The sequence below is a fragment of the Rhea pennata genome, chromosome 5 (genome assembly GCF_028389875.1).
Source record: "Rhea pennata isolate bPtePen1 chromosome 5, bPtePen1.pri, whole genome shotgun sequence".
Lineage (NCBI taxonomy): Eukaryota > Metazoa > Chordata > Aves > Rheiformes > Rheidae > Rhea > Rhea pennata.
The window spans coordinates 37,937,247-37,964,787 of record NC_084667.1 but is presented as its reverse complement, the minus strand read 5'-3'; the positions used below and the strand labels follow the sequence as shown (position 1 = coordinate 37,964,787).

General features: G+C 41.8%; 1 protein-coding gene across 1 annotated transcript; it reads right to left on the bottom strand.

The window, feature by feature from the left end:
* Nucleotides 1-18: 18 nt before the first annotated feature.
* PTPRJ (protein tyrosine phosphatase receptor type J) lies at nucleotides 19-27,541 on the bottom strand. Its single transcript, XM_062576327.1, has 24 exons — nucleotides 27,515-27,541; nucleotides 24,881-24,899; nucleotides 24,011-24,178; nucleotides 22,113-22,382; nucleotides 21,082-21,351; nucleotides 20,440-20,709; nucleotides 18,854-19,123; nucleotides 18,024-18,302; nucleotides 16,579-16,848; nucleotides 14,563-14,850; nucleotides 14,179-14,313; nucleotides 12,872-13,082; nucleotides 12,613-12,731; nucleotides 11,294-11,381; nucleotides 10,326-10,367; nucleotides 9,450-9,458; nucleotides 9,273-9,360; nucleotides 8,723-8,813; nucleotides 7,552-7,625; nucleotides 7,274-7,408; nucleotides 5,673-5,792; nucleotides 4,716-4,876; nucleotides 4,075-4,210; nucleotides 19-3,202 (listed from the first exon to the last, which is right to left on the bottom strand). Exons 1-24 carry the CDS (start codon nucleotides 27,539-27,541, stop codon nucleotides 3,044-3,046), a joined length of 3,699 nt encoding a protein of 1,232 aa, XP_062432311.1. The 3' UTR covers nucleotides 19-3,043.

Below are 27,541 nucleotides of genomic sequence, written 5' to 3'. Positions count from 1 at the left end.
AATCAAACCATTAAAAATATTATAGACATGTGCTGAAATTTCCTGTACAACAAATATGAAAACAATAAAATTTGTACATCATTTCAAGATATTAAACTAGCAGTCACTTATTTGAAACACAATAACTTTTCCCTTCTTAAGCAGGCCCCAAAGGGAAAAAGAATATAAGAGAAACACAGGAGATCTATCTGGAGCACAGCAGAGTTTTCAGCCTGGAAAATGGACAACTTTAGGTAAGCGACAGCAAGGAAAAACACTGACTGGAGAGAGAGAGAGAGGGCTCTCAGCAATCATAACATGGAGAGCAGCAGAAGTCAGAGAAATGCCTGTAGAGATTCATGTCACCTTGGCCAAAAGGAATCCAGGAGACGACAGAGCATTCCCTGTCGGATATCCAGGATGTCCCTGCAGGAAGGATGCTACCAGACCTGTTCTAGTTACTCACACTGATGCTATTGCCAATTTTATGTTTACAGCATTTTAAGCTTTATCAACTTCTTCCACCTATTTCTACCATTAGTAGGCTGTTAGTTCAAACTTCAGTCTCTCTCTGCAACAATTCAATTTTGGGAAATGGCAGAAGCGTTCAAATGGATGCGCCTGCGTTAAAAATGGATACTCACTGGGTGATGAGGACAAGCAAGACTTTGGCACAGTCTCTTTCCAACATGAAACTTATGGCACAGATGTTGGTTTTCTACAACAGTACCTGTGTGGTGGCTAGGCAGAAACACCACGCTGGCTGGTTTTCTGATATTCTGCTCCAAAATACTGCAGAGGCACAACCTAGAGTAGAAGATGCATCTCCTGCTCTTCTGTGGTGAATAAAACAAGGGCTTTTTGAAGCAAGGGAGCATTCACTACCCTAATGCAGCCAATTCCTGGGAGAGCAGGGATAATGAATACTGGCGCTGTGCTCTGCACAGAAGCGTAGTACTTTGAAGATTACAAAAAGGAAATACAACATATAACTGTAAGGGGTGAGCTTTCCTCCCTTCCGAGTCCTTTGGAACAGTTTTGCTTGGTCCAAGTGGTTTGTCTTTGTCATCTGACAGGAGCTCAGAAAGGACGCAGGGTGAAAGATCCACTGCATGGACCACCATCGCAGAGAGCCTCCGGTGGGGTCATTAACCTCTTAAGTATTGTAGAGAAAGAGAGAAAAAATATTCAGGAACCCACAAAGTGGCTGCTACCCAAAAAAGAAAAAAAATAAAATAAAAAAGCTGAAGCACATTGTGGTTTGTCTCCAGTTTTGCTCACATGGCACACTTACAATTTCACACCAGGTTGGAAGAAATTCCTCTGGTTATCCTTAAAGTTACAGCTGTGCACCAGGAATTCCTAGATATTCTTCAGCTCACAGTGGATTCTAGAAGGTTGCTACCTCCCACTGTAATGCCACATATATTCCTAGTATTTGTAGCTATTTCTGACAACTCTGCTAAAACAACAAAACAATCCCCCAAAAAGGGGGGGAAAAAAAAGCAGCAGAATTCCAGGAACTCTGGTTATTAAACCTTCATAAGATTTTCACCGTTTTATAGCTATTCTATAGCATTATTCATAAACTTCATATTCTTCTACAATGCAACCAGTGCAACGATCCGAAGACCAAAAAAACAACTCCCCTTCTATCTCCCCAACCAAGCTATTTCGTAAGTCCTTCATTGGTAATGCCTTCATGAATCTAACAGTTATGTACCAGCAAAATAAATCCAAACTAATCCTCAACTTGTAAAATTAGCATCTAGGGTTTTTTTTGTTTGTTTGTTCTGTTTGAAAAAGGACCAGTTAAAATAACAGCAGCAGTACATTGCAAACAATTATACAACTATTACATTAGATCAATGAGATGCAGTCAGGTAAGATGTGTCTCAGCTTAGAATGGCTAAAACAACCAAGAAATTGGTATTTACAGCAGAACTTTGTGCAATTTGTTTTGGTAGAAAGAGTAAAGCCAGTCAATCTGTTTGGGAGTGCTTGGACACTCAGAACCTCAGTTCAACGTTTTCACAGATTTATACATTTGACGAAAAACAACAATAATGATAAAAAGACACCAACCTGAGTAAAACTCTATTAGAATAGAGTAATCATTATTCAGTAAATCATATATTGCACCTTTAAATAAATCATTATAAACTGTGTAAAAACAGGAGTATCAGCCAGGAACAGGGAGGAGTATTCCATCCTTCATACACACACACACACACCCCTGCACACACATATGCAGACTCACTTGCTCATTTTTTTCCTATGATTAAAGCTCAGAGTGATGCACCACACTCCTTTTCCTCTCTCAGAGGCACCAAAACATTAAGGCAGGGGACATTTGTGGTGAAAAGCAAAAAAAAAAGCTCACCTCCAAACTTCTGGACAGTCCTGCCAACAGTGCAACTATAGTTATAAGTTTGACATAAGCCTTTTTTAAAAATCTGTGTTCTCATTAAGAGTTTCAGTACAAAAATAGAATCTCTGCTGTTTTTTTCTCTAGAGTAGCAACTAGAAAAGGCACAATTTCCAAGTATAAATGTCCATTTGGAGGAGGTGTTTATACTCCTTTTTTTTTAAATAAAAAGGAACACTCAGAAAAAATCAGAGGCACATATCTATTAGCTAAGTAACCAGATACAGTAGATAAAATATGTTCCTGAAACTTATAATTAAATATATTAAAACAGCCCACAAGCTTGGTGTCTGTAAATGATATCATATAAAAATGTAATAACAAGCTTGTGTTATTATTTTAATATTTAAATTATAGTTCACCATCCGTACTGCAAATGCTATTTCACCTATCAGTACTGTTAAATTCCCAAGAAAAAGCAGAATTCTTTTGTTAACTCTAAATAGTTTCTTTTTATGTCAACCTGTGGCTCCTGCCAGCATTGTTTTTTTTTCCTCCTGTAGATCATGTCTTCAAATCAGTTGTACAGAACTGGAGAAAACCAGACACGAGACACAATCCTGGAAAACAAGACTGGAACAGTTCCCTTTCCTATGTGTAGACAACACCTCCTGGAGATACTGCTGTCTTTCCAGCCTATGCATGGTAGCCATTGGCCTTCCCAAAACCTGACCCAGGAGTGAAATTTTCGTAGATTGCCATTGCCGTCATGTTTTGGTAAATAAGATCTGCTTTTTTGTCTTTCCGGGATCTAATTATATCCATAACGCATTGGTTTAGGAAGACATACTGGTCCTGATGGGAGAAAAAGAAAAAAGAAGGGTAATACAGTTTTAGAAAGTACCTGATTTTGACAGTAATTCTGCTCTTTAATATAGGCTTTGGATTTTGGATGTACTGCATTGCATGTTATCTTAGAGTATTTTTAGAAGTTGTGTGTAGCACTGCAACAGGTTGCCCAGAGAGGCTGCGGAGTCTTCTTCTCTGGAGATACTCACGGCCCGCCTGGATGCAACCCTGTCTAACATGCTCTAGGTGACCCTGCTGAGCAGGGAGGTTAGACTAGATGATCTCCAGAGGTCCCTTCCAACGTTACCAATTCAGTGATTCTGTGACTATTTCATAGAAAATTGGGCTGGAAAAGACCTCACGATGTCATCTGATCGACCCCCAGTCAAAAACTGGGACTAACTTTACTGTCAGACCTAACGTTCTCTTAAGATTTTCATGATGGAGATTTTACTGCCTTCCCAGATCTGCTTGAGTTAATCCATACAACTTTTTGGATCAAACTGATGATTTCTGCAGGAACATGTATGTTCCTGCAAAACGCACAGGAAAAGATGTGCGCAGAGACTCAAGACATTTATAGCTCACAGCGATAAAGGTAAATTTTATGTGGGCTGAGCAAGCAGCAAAAAAAAAAAAAAATCTTTTTCAGGATTTCATTCTCTTTGGCTGCAAATGCCAGTGCTACAAATTGCTTTTTAAGGTGATTGCTTGGGTATGGAAGAGAAAAGGTGGGAAGGAGTAAAATTTAAGTAGAGGGTCATTTCAGCTTAATCCATAATCTCTTATTTTCTCATAATTCTGAGCTGCATTTTTATTCCACATTTCCTGGATTACTATGGCTTTTGAAGAACAGGTTGTTGGATGAAAGACTCTACCTCAGTTTGCACCATCAGAGGCCGATGCATGCGGAGGTCATACACCACACCATACACGTCCACAGTATTCTCCATTTCGATCTGCTGGATCAGACGGTCGATGGCAATAAAAGTCCCTGTCCTTCCAACACCAGCACTGCAACAACACAAGAGAAGCTGTTAACTGCTTCCTTCAATCACAGGCTCCCTTCCATCCCGAGGAAAAGCCAGTGAAGTTGTTAGGATCATCTCTATTTTTTCAGTGGCACGGGGATTAAAAGCTCTATAGCCCAAAGGAGCTCTTATTACCATTGCCCAGAAGGAGGCAGGACATTCTTCTGGGTTTTCCAGCCTTGCAGCTTGCACGAGATTACATATAAAAGCACACAAAAAGGCAACTTTTTAGGCTAAGGTTTCCAGCCTAGGAAAGACAGCTCGTCCTAATGAGCTTTCATATCATGTACTTTGCTATCTGCAAGGCATTGCTATGTTTCTGAGGCATGGGGCAAAGCTCTTAATATGGCAGATGAATAGCCCACGTCCTTAAGCAGCAAAGAGACTCCATGCTTGTGTGTGCGTGTGTGTGCACACACCCACACTTTTTAATCACATTGAAAAAGAATAAGATGAAAGCATGTCTAAGGTGAAAATGTTCTTTCTACCTGCAGTGCACCAGAGTAGGCGAGTCAACAGGATTTTGACTGTTGTGTTCTATAACAAGGTGCCTGAAGTTGATGAGGAGGTCTGTTGTCTCTGGCACTCCGTGATCCGGCCAGGAGGTAAAGTGGAACTGGCGCACCGTGTGGATCTCTGGTGCGTTAGACTAGAGAAATGCACATCAAAAAAAAAAAAGAAAACAATTAGGCTTCAAAAAAAAAAAAATCCCAGTAGTTGGGCTTCCTATCATATGTATCGGTCAAAGGTTAGCTTCATTAAGGTTGGTTGTTACAAACTCTGTAGTACGTTGATAAATGTTATTCCAGTTCCTCTCCTCCTTCTGTTCCAGTAAAGAATACTTTGAAATAATTCCCTTTTACGTTGCACTTTACTGCGAGATCTCCTTTGTAACATTACGTTTGCTGACAGAGATATAGCCAATTGTTTGATTTAGCTTCTATATTCCAAGTATCTGCATTTCTTGCTGTGCATAAGCATGACTTCTAGCTCAGGTCTGAGGTAAACACGAACTGCAGGATCGCTGCTGGAACAGCCAGGAATTCCCATTAGCAGGCTGGATCTTGCTAGTAGACCCCATTCTCTCACAGCACCTTACTGACAGCTCATTCCCACACCTAGTACTAAAATACTGTTCTAGTAGGATGTGGCAGATGAACAAACGCACATACCTAAAGTATAACAGGAATCTCATTGTCAATAAACAGCACAAAAGATTTGAAATCAGGTTTTTGGCAGAAAGAAGATAAACATATACAAAGTCTTAAATTAAAATAAACTACTCTTATTCTTTCCTCTTAGATAACTTTGAATTTGATTTTAAGGTGTAGTGAAATTACTATATTCTACCATTCAAAATTTGTTTGGCATGTGGAGTCACAATGATACAATAAATCCACCTCTAAAGATACTTGTACACAATGAAGAGTTGGGGAACTACTCACATTTTCTACAGTGAAGTCCCTTACTGTCCATTCTGGAAGGACAATCTCCGAGACCATTGTCACAATAATGTCACCATAACTCATGGACTGTTTGTCTGGCCAGTACTGCTCACATTTTGTCTAAAAAATAATTAAAAAGCTAGATATATTACACCGACCAATGAAATAGGGGGGTGGGGGAAAGGAGGACAAAGGAGGACATGTCAGGATAGTTTCCTATGATTCCATCTCACCCTTGAAGTAACTGAGTGCTAGCTTTAAACACTAACCAGCCACATGAAGCAGGGCTGGAAAGCACTTCACCCTTCCCAACGGCCTATATCAAGGCAGCAGCAGCTCTATCTAAACCATCCTTTAGGTAGAAGAACTCACCTTTAAAGAGAAAGTTGCAACAACTGTCCTGAGACAAGCTACTCAGATAGTCAAAAAAAGCTTCAGGAAAGGCTGAAAATTTTGGGCTTATTTAATTTGGACAATAGTCTTCCAATAAATAGATATTTGTTAAAAGAAAAGAATGGTGAATCTCCAGCCTACTACGGCTAATAACAAAATCAATCTGCAGTAAATAAAGTTTAAATAGAAACAATCTTTAAACAGAAAGAACTTATTTACGGAAGAGTATTTCTTGACTTCCAGGCTAGCCAAAATAACCCAAATATGATGACCCAGATAAGCATCAAAAAAAGTCTGCCTGAAAGGGCTAAAAGTCAGCTTTCGGCCTTGGAAACTTCCTTTCCAAAGGATTGCTTACTGCTTCCTGGACAGCAATGGCAGTGACTATCTGGGTGCCTAGGTTCTTCTTAGGTATACTCATGCAACAGCAACAACGAAAGTATATTAATATTCCTCTGGATTCAAAACACATGCATTTTGTATAATCTCTGTGTCCAGGATGCTCTTTGCCCACAAAAAGTTTCTTATTTGACATTTACAAAATGTTGTTAGCATTCCTACTGTGGATGGCAGAGATACTTGGCTCTGATTGCCAGAGAATCAAATTAGGTTTCAAGTAGAAGTTTAGACACGTTAAATTGAAACAGGGTTTATAATAAACATACATACACATACATACACATACATATGTATGTAAAAATAAATAAGAAAAAATGAATTTCAGTAAAGGCAAAAATGCTCAGTTAAAGCCACATGAGCAACCTTAAATTGTTCAGCCAAGTTGTATCTACTACCAGTATATAAGTAATCTTCCCATCTGTTCCTAAGATAAGAGTAGATCACAATTCTACATTTTGATCCAGTTTCTACACTACTGATGTTTTTTATTTCCTTGAATATGCCCCATAAAGGTCTTTGGTTCATCTAAACAAATATACCACTACCTTAGAAGCAATTGCTAGATGTTTTTGAGGAATGTAAAAAAGGTTCACAAGACATTTAAAGCCAGCTGTACAATACTGAGCACAGAGGAAAGTCCTGCTCTGCCCCAAACGCTTCTGAGAACAAGAAATAGGAAGAAATTCACATCTATTTGCAGTGTTCAGGACTACAGGAGACGAAGTGCTACATGGAAAATGCATGTGATGTGAATTAGAAGAGATCCAACATTCCTCAAGAGACAATTCCAGTGAGGAGATGAGACGTACCCGGGCTTGTTCAACGCATTTTGTCAACATAACAATAGAGTAGATATTCTTTTCCCAAATCATGCGCCAGAAGTCATCTATAGTATTGGGTAAAGGACCTTGTGCAGCAATAAATGCCTTCTTTGAAGTATAACCCTAAGAAAATAAAAAATATATATATACACATCAGCATTAATGATGAGACATAAACTTGATTTTATATAACATGTGATTTTTTTAGAGCAACTACATCATAAAAATACACCTTATTTTTCATTTCAACTAATTAAGTCACTTACAGGCATATAGTTTGCATTAATGTAATCATCAGTTGCATGGCTTTGGGCTGACAGTTTAACACGAGAGATATCATCTGCAGAAAGAAAAAAGGAAAAGAAAATGATGAATTTTAGAACTAGAACCTTTTAGCAAAACATTGTATGCCTAAAGCATGGTTTCTAAATATTTGTTTAAAAAATGTCTTTTTTTTAAAAAAAAAAGGTCCATCTTAAAAACAAGAATATATGGCTTTAACATTAAGAATCAGAAATAGCAGCATTTAGGACACCTACAGAAAAACAAGTGGCCAGTAAAAAAAGAACTCTATCTCTTTCTTTCTCTCTCTCTCTCTCTGTGTGTGTGTGTGTGTGTGTGTAGTTTTTTCAGAATACTGAATACATTGTTTTTAAAAAGGGTTTGTTCTTGTATATGAATGCAGGGTTTTTTACATGCGTATAAATTGGAATTTTAGAGATGTTTAAGGGACAAGTTAAGACAAAGCTCTGTCAATAAAGGGCAGTATTTATGCATATAGTATTATGCATTTATTCAGAAGAAAATATGATAGTATTCTGCAATTTTTGCAATGAAAAACTTCGACTCAAAGTTATAGATTTACTGCCCACAGTCAGATTTATTTTCCTTCATATCCAACATGAAATTTATTATAACTGCAATTATGGGAGAAAAACAGGCAGTTTCTCTCCTGTTGCCCTTGCAGTTGGGTTTCTCCTTCAAAGTATGCACAAGCAGCCCTTACTGTTCACTTTCCAATTCCTCCTTACATTCTCTTTGCTGAGATGTCTAGACAGCTTGATAGCAGTTAGGCTCCTAGCTTGTCTGCAAAGCTGACTGGCACCATCTTAATATTTCTCATAGCTCCCCACTTCTATCTGTCTGTAGTCAAGTGTTGCCTCTTGTCTTTCAATCTCACTTTTAAGTTTCTCACATATGATAACCAAGACTGATTTACTTAAGGAGTGCTGAAGGGAAGTTCTTCAGGCGTGTTAGTACAGCGATTTTGGGAAAGCAGCATCCCAAATTGATGCACTTTTTATTTATTTGGAAATTGACAATGTTAATCCCTCTTGGAAACTTTTCAGCGCTATTAAAGGCAAATCAACCAACTGCAAGGTTTTTCACTTAAAACCTCAATTGGTACAATATGCAAAACCTAGGAGAGTAACTTACATGGCAAGACATTGTTGTATCTATTTTTCCCCCTGTTTTCAGGAAGTTCAGCAGCAAATTTGGGCTGATGAACACCAGCAGGCCTGAGTTCCTACAGTAAGAGACAGATTCATGAGCACCCAGTTTAAGAAGAGTACATAAACACTTGACTGAAGCAAACAAATACTTCAAACCCTCCTGGCCTTTGCTGTAAGGGTAGGCATGTTAAACTGGGATAAATGATGATAGAAATCAGCTCTTCTCAAACACAGTGGGAAGGTAAAAGTATCAAACCTGATAAAGGGGGGAATAATAGTGCGTTTAAAGTGCAGAAATGGGCTTTCAATGGGCTAGATGTAATGGTTCAGGATGTGAAGCATTTTGGGTGCAGTTCAACTAAATTGGGAGCTGAATGAGGGAAGGCAATGTGGTAAGTGCACGTCAACAGTCTCTAATTAAGGTCCCTTCTTCTTCTCCCTCCATTCAGTAAACCTCATGCACACTGCAAAGGAAAGCTAATTTGCTTTTAAGAAGTATTTGTCATGAAGCTCTCCCCACTGAGGACATGTACCTCATACTCTTCAGCAAAACCACAGTTGGAGTCAGCTTGCTGCTTCTTGAAGTAAGACTCAAAGTTTTCCACTTTAATCAATTTTGATCTACAACAAGGAAAGCCATGTATTAGCACTGATATTAGGTAAATAAATGATAAATTTAGTTAACGTGTAACAAAATGTGCTTCACTTACTTCTTGACTCTTCAGGAGAGGGGGGAAAAGAAAAAAAAAGAGTTGATTAGACACACACACAGTTGTATTTTTCACTATGTGAAACTAAGAAGGAAAGCATGATTCTGATAGTGGGACCCAAAAACCTGTGTTTTTATAGGGAAGAGATATCAGGGCATAGCATTTAACTGATCTGTTCTGGCCAGGGAGAGACTAGCACCTCCTTCAGAAGAAGCATGTGAAAAAAGGTGTCAGTCAGCTGCTCTTGTACTTCTCTTCCATTTGGATTGGCCCCATTCACTGGTATATTTTATGCCAGCTGCCAGGGTCTGCACAGGTGGGACTCCATAGGATACTCTGGCTGTGCCCTTCCATCTGCAAGGCTGGTGCAAGAGCAAACAACATGGTTCACATGCACTGTCTGGGATTGCCAGTGTTGTAATCATCCTCCTTCGAGTAGCTACTGAAATTTCAGTATTATCTGAATTGACAGCTCAGCACAAAGCCGACATAATACAAAGAAAAATCTGAGCCACTGTACAGGATTGTGCTTATGTGCACTTCATTGATAATTTGGATTATTCCCTCAATGTGCACCAAAGCCTATGTTTCATGCAGACATGGAATTTTTCAAAATTGCATGAGGTATTTTTATATATAATGGCAATTCATCATAGTACTCACATAGAGTGAGTACTCAAATCCCTGTGGCAGCAGTGGAAGTCTCAGTCGATATGATTATTTTTAGACTGCAGGCTGGAGTCTTTAATTTCCATAAGGAATTATTACTGCAAAATTCTATATAAAACCATACAGAAAACAAATACTGGGTTCAAAGTAAGTTTTGCAAATATCTCCTGAGCCCAGAAACCAATATGTGAAAGGATATTGACTTACTTAATTGGAGAAAAGGACATTTCAGTATTTCTTCTATCTTTCCTATAAGGAGAAAGAAAACAACACAAGAGGCTGACAGTGAATTTATGAAATTCTTATGAGATTCCCAACAAGAGCTATTTCCTGTGCCTGTTCAGAACAATTTCTGCTACAGCATCTCATCCTGTGCAAAAAAACCTCTGTGGCAAACCTCATACCTGCAGTAAGACTGAAATACTTCACTGCTCATTTAATCTTTTTAAAAAAAAAAAAAAAAAAAAAAAAAAAAAAAAAAAAACTAGGGCTGTCTCTTTCTGTTGGAACCAGAGCAAAACGCCTGAACACAAAGCGCGCAGTTTCAGTGCAGGCGGTTCCCTCGAGGGATGCACATCAGGAACTAACATCTCCAAAGAACTACTGCTAATCCCACAGTCACCAACAGAAGTGTTAAACAGCAATGTAAGTGTCAGTAGTACTGGAAACAGAACCTGAACGAAAATAAGTGTTCCTAGCTTCAGGGGATGATGTTCTCTCATGATCATTCACAGCTACTGGACAAATACAGAAACTTGTGGGAAGAAGAGCAGCTAGTCAAAGAAGCAGTTAAAGGGAAACCATTCATGGATATTTTCAGATAAAACCCTCTAAGATGAAGTTATGCACATCTTTTAGCACTATAATCAGTGATCTTGGCTCACTTCTGACTAAGTAACTTCAAGAGCATGCATGAATTTGCAAGAGAAGATCATGAAGCAGATCTTGACCCACTAGTATACTACAGCGCTGAACATTCTGTCAGCAAAACTATTTCACTAGTTGGATATAACAACTTTGATCTGGACATAGAAAAAAATTTTGAATACAGTGTATTTTAAAGCATCATACTGAAAGTATATAACACAGGAGTAGAGGTCATTTTAGCAGAAGGATACAGATGTGAAATCCTAGTGTTCTATATTACAACATATAGATAAAAGAAGATGCATTACCTTCTCCTTTTCCAGAATATGTAACCCCCTATAGCAACTACAGCCAATATAGCTAAAAGGCATCCAATAACAGCTCCAGCAATGAGACCTTATGAAAAGAACAAGTATTTCTCATTATTGATTTACCTCTTTTGCAATGATCTAATCAATCAGCACGTTATGAGAGAACATAGCAAGTGATAGAAAACAAGAGGAAGACACAGCTAAAGCACACACACACACACACACACACTCTCAAAACAAAGAAACAGTGATCATAAGCAGATCGAAGTTTTACAAGGAGTGGCTGATTTTTACTTTCTACTCCAGTTACCCCAAAAATTCACAGATTAGCTATTAGAAAGACAATCCATTTTGAACATTTTGAAGTACAATAATGGCAGCAAGGTCAAAATAAATGGAACGATGGCCTTTTTTTTTTAATGACCACTTGAGATTTTTATTTACATGGCAAGTGAGATCTGAGTAGCTGCCCCTTACAACAGGTAGTTTGGGGTGTATCTAATTTAACTAGAACTTGCAGTTTATTACACAGATTGTGCCCAGGAGAAGGGAGGACAGTCCCAAGCCCTAGAAAGCCTGTAAAAAAGTATCATGAAGAAAGCAATGACCAATCGGTAACAACTGCAGAAGATCTCTATCCTACCACCTCCACTTTACAGATGGAAAACTGAGACAGGGAGGGCCAGGTTTTCAGAGGTGTCCATGTGCCTTAAGTTCAGAGCAGTCCTCTAGTTCACTAAGGTGCTTTTGCAAATCCCCCTAGACATCTACATGTGGATTCTGAAATAAGTCACAGTGAAATGAAAGTCGAGTTGCATGTACAATGCACCCAGAAGCTCTACTAAATGTCTTCTCTTCTTCACTACGCCCTTCAGCAATATCACTATAGAGAGTTCATAAAGAACAAGAAAGCAAGGACGATAAATGAATTCCCCCCAAAAAAAAAAAAAAAAAGATAAAAGGATCAATATTTGTCTTCTAACACATCAGCTTCTAATTTACCAGAATTGTTACAATAGCCACGTTTTACTACTTATTTCTGTACCAAAGTCTCAGTGTGTGACTCAATCACTTTTAGCATGCCACAAGAAGCAAGAGTTTTGGTTACTTTTGTTATGGGAATCATAAAAAGAAGGCTACCTGCAGAACTAGCAGGATTCACAGAGCAAGGGCACTGCAAAGCTAAAAAGGAGCAGCCCATCATAGTAAGACCAATAGATATTTTGCGAATAATTATATCATTTGCCATAATCAAGGAATCTCCACAAACAGTGCAAGTGCAAAGCAACCAGTCCCATGTTTTGTATTAGGCATACCTGGATCCTGGGGTAACAAAACCTGCTCAGAACAAGGTGAAAACGATGCATAACTATCTTCTTCCACAATAATGTTGGCCCAAGTAAAGTTTATCCTAGTGAAACCTGCCACACGTGCCCTGTTGACAAGGGAGGAGAAAAAAACAGATATGTGAGATTGTACTAAAAGCCTTAAGCAATATCTATGATCTCTTCGTTAGATGATTCTTTAGATTTCAACTGTTGCAAAAATAACCAAGGAGTGGGTTAAAATAAATACCTGTATGAATGAAGTGGTCTCAGTGGTCCATTTTCATAGCCACGCACAGTGTTTCCAGTGCCTACATTAACTGTGAGTGTCCCGTTCTGAGAATGGAAAGATGACTGCTTTGCTTGCCCCATATCTATGATATATGTTACATAGGTGGCTGTCTTCTTTTGCTTGAAATCTTTATATGTGCTGTTCAATTCAGGTTTCAAAGACCCACAACCTTCTGGAAAAACAAAGATAAAGTGGTACACACCACCCCCTGTTTTTGTAAGAATTAGCAGAGTGGCTCAGGGGTAAGAGTGTGTCATGTAACTCCAGTTGTGATTACTCCACAAATATTTCCTGAAATTAAAGGCTAAGTGTAACAGACAACCTCAGCAACTCTCTCTACCACAGCGCAGTTTAATGAACTACTCCCTTACTCTCCCATGCTACCACTTTTAATATCCTTTTGGTTTCACTTCTACCATGTATGGTGGAGCTTCTCTATAAAGGTTAGCAGAAGATTCTGATGTCCTTATGAACAACTCTCACTAGACAAGTAAATCACATCCAAACCTACTCCACCTACTAACGAGTGTAAAGAATACTACTCAACCAGTGTAGAAAAGGTCAATTTGTGCTTGAAAACATCATGCCACCCAACAGAGTCAAGCTTCATTCAGGATGACACTTGGCTTACGCTGTCTGCTCGGTCTACCTCACAGTCAAACGTGGTCCCACATTTTGTTAACACATTGGATTTTTATATCTAAGCAGGACAACTGCTACAGTGAGAGTCACCTTGCCTAACTGGAGCCAGTTAGAAGTCAGCTGAAGTTGGTCAACATCAGAAGGAAAGCTGTCATCCCTCTATTTTTTTTAAGCATCTAACTGCAAAAATCTTCCAGTTGAAGGAGTGAGGGAAGGAGGAAGGCATTTCAAATTTCAAAGCTGTTTATAATAGTGGTTCTAAAAATTATTCTGTGGAAAAAAGGATACTACACAATCTTGTGACAGGAATCATTGACAAATCAAGATGGTAACAGCACAGTAGCAATATTGCCACATAAAAGACTTGTATACCAGGACAATTCATGTTGGTAAAGGCTCCAGGTGAAGCAGTGGCTTTCTGAAAATAGGGAGTAATCTAATTTCAATCAAGCAAAGTATTTGCATCACTATTTTTGAAATGCAACTGAGTCAGCTTTTCCTCTCTTAATTTAACATCTATTTAGAACTTAAGCTACAAACATTGGAGCAAAATTTTTGTCCTGACATAATGGTCTCCGATAAATTGTTTCACACAGCTAGGAGATAATATTGTAATACTCTACCTGGTGCTTCTGTTACGATGATTACTGCATAAGCTTTTAATGGTCCATTTGCTGACTCAAAATCAGAGAATTCAACAGACAAGGAGGTGTGACTGATTGCCTTGAGTAAAGGACCTTTAGTAGGAGCAGGTGGGTCTATAAGCAGAGAAATATTTGTTAGTACCTTAATAACAGGTAAAGAACAGTTTTCCAAACAAGAAAATATTGTATTGTGCACCTGTGCACATTTGTGCATCTTATCATAGTTTACATGAATGCAGTGTTTTATTCATAACTTGTATATACTGATAATGTACTATAAATCAAATCTATTATTCTGCAATCCTGAGGTTATTTTTTCTTCAGCCTGTAAGTATCTTTCCATTCTCAGACCTTAATACTTACCAGTAATGCTTGTCTTGCACATTTTCTGCACTGGAGAACTTTCCATTGTATCTGAAAGAGTTGTAATACTGACATTGTAGGTAGTAAAATAATTTAAAGATCCTATTCTGAAGGTTTCTTCCAAGTTTTCTCCTGCGCAGCGTGAAATCTGTTGTTCTTTTTCCCATGTATCATTAAATACTTTAATTTTGAAGCCAGAATTGTTACCAATAGGACATTTCCATTTGAGTGTTAGATTAGACTCCTTGGCCACTGGTTCACACTGAAATGAAGTCACTGAGGCAGGAACTGCAAACATAAACAAGAAGAGCATAAGTGTGAAGGATGCAGTCATGTACAGAGAAGAGATTATAAATGTCCTCGAAGAGTAATTAAACAAGAAGAGCACTAGGATCATTGTACATGTGGAAAGTGATCAGAGAACAGCCCAGTGCTCAAAGAGAAAATAACAGCGAATCCAAAGAAAATGTGTGATAAACTTTGAAAAAGCAGCCACTGAAATTTAAAGCCTTAGCAAATCATTATCTGCATGTACTTGATCGCACTACTCCAGTCGATAAATCTCAGAGAAGGTCTAGTAAGAATTGTGGAAGTCAAAACAGTGCTGAATCCCCCAGTACAACATCAGATTTGCAACGGGATAACAGATTTCGCAGTTTGGGATAACACCTCAGTAAACACATCTGAAAATACCTTCAGACCTTGAGAGATTCAGTTTCAAACAAAGCTAGAGGGCATTTCTTCAGTCTTGCATAATCAGCTAAAAAGTTGACAATAAATGCAACTCAAGACCCACTTCATCTTGACTTACTCAGATTTATGATCATTATACCAACATTACAAAACAAAGATAATTTCAGTACATTAACTGTATAGTAGCAGCCACCCTTAAAAGAACAATGACAGTTTCTGTGGGTGACCTATAGGACATATCCAAAACTTGAACACTTACGACATTGAAAAATATATTTTAAAAAAGTTAATGCAGCAATGAAACTGAGAAAAAAAGTCCTTATAATGTAAATGTCTTATAAAACTTGGCCTTTGAGACCAAAATTCTTGTAATTTCTGCAGTTATAATACATACCACATGTATTGCCTCTCCTGATTCAGGAGGACCAACAAAAACAGGGGTAGAAAGACTCCTGGCTTAAATTATTTTGTTATAAAAAGGGTATTATTTTAAGAAACCAAGGGGAAGCAGTAGAACAATATGCTGGAAGAAACAGATTTAGCTGAAAGATACATGTGAGTGACTGTGACTTATTTGTAGTGAAGCTTATAGATACTCCTTTTCCTTCAGATAAACTGACAATTGCTACTGCAAACAATGTGAAATCATACAAGGTTCCAAGGCTTAAATCTGTAGCAACAGCTATGGTACCAATGGTTGTCTAGTTTCTAGAGGGAAAATCATGACTTTGGACTTGTATATGTAGGTGTAGTTAGAAGAAGCGTCACCTATGCCTCATGTTAAAATGAGGCCAAGATACTTCACCACAATGCAGAAAGCTGGGTTGGTGTCTGTCAAAGGCAAGGTGAAACTCAAGAATATTTGTTGAATATTCTTGCTTGAAAACAAGGAGAGGCAAAGGCACACCTGAACATTTTGCACAGGCTGAGCATTATTTGTAGCCAAGCAGCATTTGCACAAAACTAGGGTCTCACTTAAGAGGACTGATCATTCTGAAGTGCCTCAGGAAAGCCCACAGAGGACCTTTAGGAAAAGATTAACTTCATCTCCATTAAAAAGACAAAAACAAAGGTAAAGCACAAAAAGCACATATTCACAGTAAAAGGAAGACAGTTACAATACCTAGAAAAAACAAAAGGGACATTGCCAGGAGCACTCAATATCCTCCTCTGTACTCAAGAGTTGGGCAGGGGAGGGTGGCTGAGACTACCAAGCACAGCACTAGCCAAAGTACACACTACACTTGAGACCCAAATGCAGTAAGGACCTGCACAGCAACACACGCTCCTCTAGAAAAATGGGCACAAGTGACTGCAACTTACTGGTATACAGGCTTATGGATACTCCCTCTCCTTCGGTCTGACCATCGGCTGCCACTGCAAAGACGGTGAAATTGTACAACGTCCCAGGGTGCAAGTCAGCGACTGCAGCTTTAGTGACGTTAGACGTGAGGTTCCTATTGCCAGTACCATCACTTTCAACCTCTATCCTGTATGTGTAGAAGTCTGAAGCAGTGTCGTTCACTGTCCACGTTAAGTTGACATAAGTCTGACCAACATCCTCCGCCTTGAGATCAAGAACTGGGCTGGGCCCTGTGAAAGGCAAGACAAGCCGCTGTCAGGTTGCAAGAATAGCTGCTCACAAGGACAGACAGAAAAACCACAGGCACACCACTCATTTGCTCTCTTCACAGCAGTCACTATGCAGAGGCCAGGGGCACCCCAACAACATCACCAGGCTGCTCTTGGAGGCTGTTGGCATCAACAGGCTGGTGAGGGAAAAGGCACAGAAAGGTGTCGTGAGTGGGGTTCACCTCCCTGTGACACTCCACAGCAGGAGCATGGGGCCCCAGTGAAGTGCTTCAAGTGCTGCTCCTGGGGCCCAGTGAGGTGGGCAGGCAGCAGAGAAGCGTGGAGGGCAGGGTGGAGGAGGAAGGAGGTCATGCATCTTTGCACGCTGAAAGCTAAGGAAGCCAAGCATTGCTACAGGAAGAACAGAGGCAACAACCCACGCACTCTGCACCCTCTCCACCCCTCGGCTAATGCCCTGAGCTCACTAGTGGGGCAGAGAGCACAGAGACCCTGTTCAAAAGCTCCTCTGCAACACCATCCTCTGTGTGGCTCCCAAGCAGACACCCCAGCTGTCACAGATGGGCAGCCCAGAAAGGGCCTTTGGGAAATGCCAGGAAAGGCTGCAGCAAACTCACAGGCACCTTGCAGAATCACATGAATGACAGATACGGGCACCTGCTGCCTCCCAAATTTTCCCTCAGGAACAGCCAGGCTGCACTACAGCCTTGCCGCCAGCGCCAGGACTGTCCCTCCCAACACCACGTGTCAAGACCCACGATACTCATCACAGCAAGAAGCTGGACGGCCACAGAACCTCCCCTGGAGCAGCGCTGCCCAAGCTCGCTCTCCTGCTGCAGCCCGACTGTGCATAGGAGCCCTTCAAAATCAGGACCCGAGGCACCCATCCTCTAGGCAGCAAAGGCAGCAAAATCCCCCACACAAATCCTGAGGGGGCAGGCCCTCAAGAAGAGTCCCTGCTCTAGCCACAGGCCTTAGTGACCATCTTCAGCAACAGCTGTCTGTCAGGGCTAGGCTTCTTCCACACATTGACATCCCCAACTTTGCAGACAGGCACTGTGCATCATCTCTGCACACAACAAGATTAAATTGTGATCACCCAGCAGACAGGCACAGCCCTGGGCTGCACAGCAACATACAGTCCACTACAAACACAGGTGTGAGTAACTGTAACTTACTGGTATACAGGCTTATGGATACTCCCTCTCCTTCGGTCTGACCATCGGCTGCCACTGCAAAGACGGTGAAATTGTACAACGTCCCAGGGTGCAGGTCGGCAACTGCAGCTTTAGTGACGTTAAACGTGAGGTTCCTATTGCCAGTACCATCACTTTTAACCTCTATCCTGTATGTGTAGGAGTGTGAAGAGTCTGAAGCAGTGTCGTTCACTGTCCACGTTAAGTTGACATAAGTCTGACCAACATCCTCCGCCTTGAGATCAAGAACTGGGCTGGGCCCTGTGAAAGGCAAGACAAGCTGCTGTCAAGTTGCAAGAATAGCTGCTCACAAGGACAGACAGAAAAACCACAGGCACACCACTCATTTGCTCTCTTCACAGCAGTCACTATGCAGAGGCCAGGGGCACCCCAACAACATCACCGGGCTGCTCTTGGAGGCTGTTGGCATCAACAGGCTGGTGAGGGAAAAGGTGTCATGAGTGGGGTTCACCTCCCTGTGACACTCCACAGCAGGAGCATGGGGCCCTGGGCCAGTGCTTCCAGGGTTGCTCCTGGGGCCCAGTGAGGTGGGCAGGCAGCAGAGAAGCTCTGCATTGGAGGGTTTGTTTTCTTTTGTTTTGTTTTAATCTTTATTTTACATCAGGCCTATGTTTCTTCAGAACATTAACACTCCATCGCTTGCAGGGAGCTTGCATTCAATGTCTTGGCCAAAAAAATCACCTTAGTACGCAACAACACTAAATTACAGCCCCTGGCAGATGGGCACAGCCCTGGGCTGCACAGCAACATATCGTACACCAGAAACACGGGTGCGAGTAACTGTAACTTACTGGTATACAGGCTTACGGATATCCCCTCTCCTTCGGTCTGACCATCAGCTGCCACTGCAAATACGGTGAAATTGTACAACGTCCCAGGGTGCAGGTCGGCAACTGCAGCTTCAGTGATGTTAGATGTGAGGTTCCTATTGCCAGTACTATCACTTTTAACCTCTATCCTGTATGTGTAGGACTTTGAATTAGCATCAGTCATTGTCCACATTAATTTGATATAATGAGGATCGATGTACTGCACTATTAGATCAAGAACCGGGCTGGGCCCTGTGAAAGCAAGACAAGCAGCTGTCAAGACAAACAAACAGAGAAGGAAGAAGCAGCATAGCCATAGTTCCTTATCACAGAACCACAGAATGGGTAAGGCTAGAAGGGACCTCTGGAGATCATGTAGTCCAACCCCCCTGCTCCAGCAGGGTCACCTAGAGCACGTTAGACAGGGTTGCATCCAGGCGGGTTTTGAATATCTCCAGAGAAGGAGACTCCACAACCTCTTTGGGCAACCTGTGCCAGTGCTCTGTCACTCTCACATTGAAGAAATTCCTCCTCATATTCAGGCTTATCTCATATAGAATGAGCACTATCTGTACCCAAATGATACTTCTACAGTACTAACAATGTCCCTTTTCAGACATTTGCACTGGGGCATTTCCGGAAAGCCCACAGAAGAATTTTCGGAGATTCTCTTTATCTTATTTCACAGGCCAAAAATATTTGTTGCCACAACAGCTTCTGAGAGAGAGAAATAGGGAAATCTAGGATGACAACAGATTGCCATGTGGTCTCAGACTGTTAATTCAAGTTGCACTTTCAAGAGTTTAAATTTGTCCTGCAGCACAGACTCTCACCTACACCAGCAGAAAGAAACAGGCTTTGGCAGTGGGCAGAGCAGCTCACCCCATGCAAGGGGCTGCATCTGCACAGCCTGATTTGGCATTAACGGCAGGTAGAAGAGAGACTGGACTTGGGCACTTTAGTCAAGCTGCCCTACTCAGTAGCTGCTCCAAGACACCCCACTCCTACCTGCCTTGTAGGAACATCACCTGCCTCCTTTCTACCCCCGAACTGAATGCAAAAGGAGGCTCTTCCCTTCCCATCTTCCCTTTAGATATGGAGGAAGGGTGTGACAGCACAAAGCGGGCAGAGCTGGTACCACACATGATAATGTGGCTCTAGATGTTGCTGCAGGCCCTAGCAGCCCCAGGCCAGTTACTCTGCTTTTACACTCTGCACAGAGCTCAACACCTTCTCAGAGAACAAAAGGTCTCTGTGATTCCAGCAATAGGGTCTCTGCACACCATGGCCTTTGATATAACCCTGTGAGAGCCTGCTCCAAGAAGAATGATAGGGGGCTCATCTAGCCCCCATGCCCAGAAAAAGTCAAGCCATCGCATGAGCGGGATAAATACGTAACTCACTGCCTTTGCTCTTTGAGACTAACTGCTCGACAGACAATGCACACACCGAGCCTAGGGCTCACAATATAACCTATCAGTAGGCTGGAAATGCAAGGTAAAGAAACAAGGACTTTTAGTACAGGCTGCATGTTTACTGGCATATGAGAGGCCCAGGTCATTCCTTACGTGTATATAGGCTTTGGGGTACTCCCTCTCCTTCAGCCTGACCATCGGCCGCCACTGCAAAGACGGTGAAATTGTACAACGTCCCAGGGTGCAGGTCGGCAACTGCAGCTTCAGTGACGTTAGACGTGAGGTTCCTATTGCCAGTACCATCACTTTCAACCTCTATCCTGTATGTGTAGGAGTCTGAAGCAGTGTTGTTCACTGTCCACGTTAAGTTGACATAAGTCTGACCAACATCCTCTGCCTTGAGATCAAGAACCGGGCTGGGCCCTGTGAAAGGCAAGACAAGCCGCTGTCAAGTTGCAAGAATAGCTGCTCACAAGGACAGACAGAAAAACCACAGGCACACCACTCATTTGCTCTCTTCACAGCAGTCACTATGCAGAGGCCAGGGGCACCCCAACAACATCGACATAGTCCCTGCTCTAGCCACAGGCCTTAGTGACCATCTTCAGCAACAGCTGTCTGTCAGGGCTAGGCTTCTTCCACACATTGACATCCCCAACTTTGCAGACAGGCACTGTGCATCATCTCTGCACACAACAAGATTAAATTGTGATCACCCAGCAGACAGGCACAGCCCTGGGCTGCACAGCAACATACAGTCCACTACAAACACAGGTGTGAGTAACTGTAACTTACTGGTATACAGGCTTATGGATACTCCCTCTCCTTCGGTCTGACCATCGGCTGCCACTGCAAAGACGGTGAAATTGTACAACGTCCCAGGGTGCAGGTCGGCAACTGCAGCTTTAGTGACGTTAGACGTGAGGTTCCTATTGCCAGTACCATCACTTTTAACCTCTATCCTGTATGTGTAGGAGTCTGAAGCAGTGTCGTTCACTGTCCACGTTAAGTTGACATAAGTCTGACCAACATCCTCTGCCTTGAGATCAAGAACTGGGCTGGGCCCTGTGAAAGGTAAGAGAAGAATATGTCAAGGCAGATAAACAGAGAAAGATGACGACCGACCGCCACCATATTTCCCCCTTTTGCACAGAATGAGCATTATTTGCTGCTGAGCAGCACTTCTAAAATACCATTGCATCTCTTCAGGCTCCTGGAACAAAATATCAGATCAATAGGAAATATTCCTGTGCTGGAAACCCAATGTAAAAAGCAGGGCTGCCTCGTACAGACTGTAAGTTTACTTGCAACAGCGCAGCATCAGCGTCTCCATACTCGTAAACAGGCTTACAGACAAGCCTATTTCTTCACTCATATTGTTCATTGGTTTTGCAAATGCTGTGAACTTGTACGATGTCCCAGGTTGAAAGTCAGCAATTTCAGCTTTGGTGACATTGGACGTCTGGTTCCTGATGGACGTACCATCACTTTCAACCTCTATCCTGTATGTGTAGGAGTCTGAAGGAGTATTGCTGACTGTCCGTGTCAAGCTGACATAAGTCTGACCAATGGACTCTGCCTTCAGATCAAGAACTGGACTGGGCCCTGTGAAAGGCAAGTATCCAGCTTCGTAACCAAAGGCTATGTTTCTTCAGAACATTAACACTCCATCGCTTGCAGGGAGCTTGCATCCAGCTTCTTAACCAAAAAAATCACCTTTGTACGCAACAACACTAAATTACAGCCCCTGGCAGGTGGGCACAGCCCTGGGCTGCACAGCAACATATCGTACACCAGAAACACGGGTGCGAGTAACTGTAACTTACTGGTATACAGGCTTATGGATACTCCCTCTCCTTCGGTCTGACCATCGGCTGCCACTGCAAAGACGGTGAAATTGTACAACGTCCCAGGGTGCAGGTCGGCAACTGCAGCTTCAGTGACGTTAGACGTGAGGTTCCTATTGCCAGTACCATCACTTTCAACCTCTATCCTGTATGTGTAGAAGTCTGAAGCAGTGTCGTTCACTGTCCACGTTAAGTTGACATACGTCTGACCAACATCCTCTGCCTTGAGATCAAGAACTGGGCTGGGCCCTGTGAAAGGCAAGACAAGCCGCTGTCAAGTTGCAAGAATAGCTGCTCACAAGGACAGACAGAAAAACCACAGGCACACCACTCATTTGCTCTCTTCACAGCAGTCACTATGCAGAGGCCAGGGGCACCCCAACAACATCACCAGGCTGCTCTTGGAGGCTGTTGGCATCAACAGGCTGGTGAGGGAAAAGGCACAGAAAGGTGTCGTGAGTGGGGTTCACCTCCCTGTGACACTCCACAGCAGGAGCATGGGGCCCCAGTGAAGTGCTTCAAGTGCTGCTCCTGGGGCCCAGTGAGGTGGGCAGGCAGCAGAGAAGCAGGGAAGTGTGGAGGGCAAGGACTTTTCTTTCTCCCCCCCTCCCCCTTTTTTTTTTAATCAAAGCTATGTTTCCTCCCATGCTTAACATCCCTGAATTTGTAGATAGGCTGCATCCTGTTCCATGACGAAAACATCAGCTCTGCAACAGTATTAAAGTATGATCCTCAGGCAGGCAGACAGGATCACCGTACAGTCCACTAAAAACACTGGTGCAGCACACGGGTGTCCTGGCTTGCGGACACTCCCTCTCTTTTGGTCTTAGTATCGGCTGCTAATGCAAATAGTATGAACTTGTACAATGTCCCAGGGTTTAACTCAGTAATTTCAGCACTGTTGACATGGGATGTCAGGTTCTTAAGGGAGGTACCATCACTGTTAATCTCCATCTTGTATGTGTAGGAGTTCAAAGCAATGACATTTGTTCTCCATGTTAAGTGGACTTTCTCAGAACTGACATACTCTGACGTGGGATTAAGAACTAGGCTGGACTCTGTGAAAGCTAAAGACACAAATCTGTCAAAGTGCAAGAGTATTTTCTGACAAACAAATGAAAAAAAAAAACACAAAAGGCCTCCAACTACCCAAAGAATAGGTATCTCTATATTCTTAGGACAATTATTATTGTAACCAAGACACACTTATACATTGCACAATGCATGCTTTAATCACTGCAGGTCTACTGCTTTGTCTCTCACCTCCCTTTCAGTGCAGCTCAAAGAGTTAAAGGTGCATCAGCAATGACCTCCATGCCATGCAGGTGTCAGCTCACTTTACTTCATGCAGGACGTTGCAAAAGACTTTGCATACAACCTGCTGTTATTTTTATCCTAAGCTGGCTGTCCCGAAAGGAATAATAATTTGCCTGTAAGGTTCATACACCTCTCTCTTCTAGATACACGATACAGCATTATCTATACTAAACAGGTTAATTAGGCTGCGATTTGTCACATTTGTTCAAATTTGCAATTTGTTCAAATCTATAGGCCACAGTAAGTTTGAACTGTCACCAGTGTGGCTTAGGAAGGCCATAAAAAGCAGGGCAGATGAGGGAACACAAACCTTTAGAAAAGTCAAATAGTGATAAAATCATTTCAAGACTATGCTACAATCTCAGCTTTAAACTACATTCCCAGTGAGCTGTGTAGATACATTTCTCCAGCTGATTTGCTACTCCAGCATAGCAACTGGATCCACTCTTTGCTAGGCTGTTTGCACTCTGGACTACAGTTTGGAACTAAAATGCTAACACAGTATAAAAGCATGAAGCACCCTGAAGATTCACCTCCCAGTCAAATTCCAAATCACGTACTTGTTACATTGTTCTGAGTGCTTATTGCCCTGCTGGATGGTGACACATCCCTTTTTGATCTTCTGCCTTGGTAGGTTTTGTTCCCACTTCTAGAGTTTACTGATAAATCACCATTACTACTGGTTCCTGCTGCTGCAGTTATATTTTTTGAGCTGCAATCCTGAATGCCTGAAAGAGAAGAAAAGATACAAAGCTATGAATACCTTTACAGAACTCCTGGGTTTCCCATTGGCAAAGTATAATCATCCATAGATATCGGGCACAGAACTGCAGGCACTTCTGTTTTGCCAATTCGTTTTTCTACGGAGATTTCACTGGTAGGTGTACGTTTCCTGGTTTTACCGCTTTTAACTGCTGTCAGACCATTTGATTTACATTAAGAGATTGCCTAGTTATTTAGGTCACTAGGAAATTTTTGCCATATGAAAAGTTATCATCTATGGATCTTTGTTATCTGAGTTGTTATCTATGGATCTTTGGCCCATGTAATATTTCCTATATTCCAAAATATCCTTACTACATCATGTTGGGTGTTTTGAGGATTTTGGGGTGGAGGGTGGAGAGGTAATTTTTTTGTTTGCTTTTAAGTAAATTCTCCAATCTTTCAACCACATTAAATCTATACTTTACTGAAATCGTTAAAAAGCTGAAAAAATAGGGGATTAAAATGCATGCTAAAAAAATTTAAGGATGTACTTAAGTGCTTTGCTGGAATTATGGTGTTATAGCAAATGACTTTATATTTTCTAATGCTATTTCTAAAAATTTATTTTAGGACTTTTTTTAAAAAAATATTTAGCTGGCACTGACCTTTCATAAAGGAAAAGAAAGTTATATACAAAAAAAATTGAACAACAGAATGATACTTACAGGCAATTGTACATGTGACCTGGAAAAAAAAAAGAAAGAAAGAAAAGAAAGAAATCAGAACTTTAAAACTATTGGAAGTTCAATTAAACTAGAGACTGGTTTAATTTTAACCACTACTAACAGAAAGAATCAATTCAAAAGTCCATTGTTGTTCTCAAAACTCCTCAACTTGCAGAAGAGACACCTGCAAATCTACTGACATAAAGATAACCGCAAAAGAATATTGATCTGTTTGGGAGAAAAATCAAACATGCGGGTAAACATTCAGGAGTTTACACATTTTTTCCTTTTAAATAAAAGGGTCAGAGTTTAATGTTTTGCGACAAAGCAGGCTTGCATAACATATGCTGCACATAAAAACTGAAAAACAGAACCTGCAAGATCTTAGGCAAAACACACTTTAGATAGTATCTTTGACACCATCCCACAAAAAGAGGTCGATCAGAATTAAAAGGTCTTTTTGCTTATCAGATTTTCATCTTACTGTTGTACAGAGTTCATTATTACTTCTCACGAAAGAACAATTCACAATTTGTCAACCCAAAACTCAGTGAAGTCAAAGTTCAAAACACTCCTTAACACACACACACACACACACGCAAGAAAGTCTATCAGCAATTCCCATTAACTGCAAGCTAAAACTCTTCTGCTAGTAATGCTGACAGGCATACACAAGAGTTTTTGCTTTGAAAATGCTTTTTAATTTTCAGCTAAATGCTTCTAATCCCGAACAAGCCACTTCACTTCCTGTCGCTGCGCCCCCGATCCAGCCTTTCAACTGTCCCGTCTCCCTCCGGGTGGCGGCAGAAAATCCTCCTATCGGAGCGAGATGATAGCCCCATACGGAGGTCCAGGCGCTGGAGAGGAAAGCGGTGATTTCCCGGGGCTCTCCTAGCCCACCGCTGCCAGCAGACACCCGTTCTTGTCCCCTGCCAAGCAGGGGATCACTTCAGCAATGACAGAGGCATTAAAGCTGCTCCAGGAGGCCCTGCTTTGGGCAGCACTTGGACTAGCAGATCTCCAGGGCCCCTTGCAGCCCTGACCTCTCCATGCTCTCCAATTCCAGGAGCCAGCACAAAACGTGAGGGCGTATCGCGACAACCCAACACAAAGCCCGAACCCTGAATCACTCATCCCGCAGCCACGCTGCCCAGCACAACGCCACTGCTGCTGGTCCCACAACCAGCTCCATCAGCGGTTGCTCCCTCTATCAGGGCCACGCTCAAAGTAGCCTGGGGATATCATTATTACATTTTAAAAGTAGCCAGAAGTTATGGTTATTAAATCTTTTTCAACCACGCTGGAAGAGATCCCAAGACTCTCTCTCCAGAAGCAAGGCAGGCTGGCTGGCCAGAAGCAACCTAGCAGGAAGAAGCACTGCAGCTCTGCACTGGTGAGAAACTCAGCAGAAGCATGGTTGGCGTGGGGAGGTCCCCTTCCAGACTGTAGTGGTCTTGGTGGCAGAGAAAAAAGAGGTTGATCATATTTGCTAGACAAAAGAATGCTTGTAAGAAGCAAGGAACCAACTCCCAGTCTTCTCTGGTGCAGGCCTACTCATAGTTCAGGAAATATATAGCAATGCTCGGGACACAGAGATGTCCTATGTCCAACTCTGAAGCTCTTCCTCAATCCTTCTGAGTGTTTGGGAGCCCAGCCAGACTGTGAGGCCAGCAGAAAGTGAGGAAATGTCTTCTTTTGCATTCAGGTCAACAGCTCTTCTTATATTCCTTCACAAGCAAGTTAGCCAAAAGAAGAAGAGACGACAAAGGGAAAGTAGCTCTTCTTAAGGCAGGAAATGTTCCGAGCACCATCCAGAATAAGTGCTAAGTTATTGGGAAACAGCTACTGGGTATGAGCAAGAGGTGAGAGATCCTGAAATGCAGGGCAATTTAATAGCAAAGCCAGAAAGATGCTCTGTTTGGTAAGAAAGGAAAACAGCAATAAATAAAGAGAAATCATTTCAAAAGCCCCATCACAGAAATGAGTATGTCACAGTGTTTTCTGCAGTCCTACAGGCAAAATAGCGAAGGCCTGGCATTACTCACAACCTGTCCTTCAGTTATTTTCTCCCTGTAAGAACACATGAAGATGTCAATGTTCTCAAATCCTTCAATGTTGTTATCTCCTTCTCCCCAAACTCAGAGCCTGGGGATAGAGTACCCTTCTTGAGCATCACACAGCAGACATCACGTGATGGATAAAAAGGTATGTCACCACACAGCCCCTGCACCCCGCTCCCCACTTCTCCGTTCCTTATTTGCCAGCTCAAATGAGAAGCACATCCATTCCTTGTTTATCCCCAGCTGCAACCAGCTGATTTAATGACGAATCGTTACAAAGATGCTAGGAACTCTCTTTTACAGTCACACTTGGGTATCGTTAATGATGCTCAAACAACAAAACAGAAGTTACGCTAGATTTCTGTCTTGTGATAAATATTTCCCTATCATCTTACTTGCTTTTGTTTATCGCACACTTCTACTATCTCGGAATACCCCTCTAACTGTCCAGAAACCTATGTGCAAATCAAATGCAACGAAGCAAACCCCCTCACCAGCAGACCAGCCTCCTCCTGGACCCCAAACCGCTCCGAACAAATGAACCCATTCCCAAACATCAGCTTGCCTGACTCACTCCGCTGTATTTTTCAACACAAGCCAT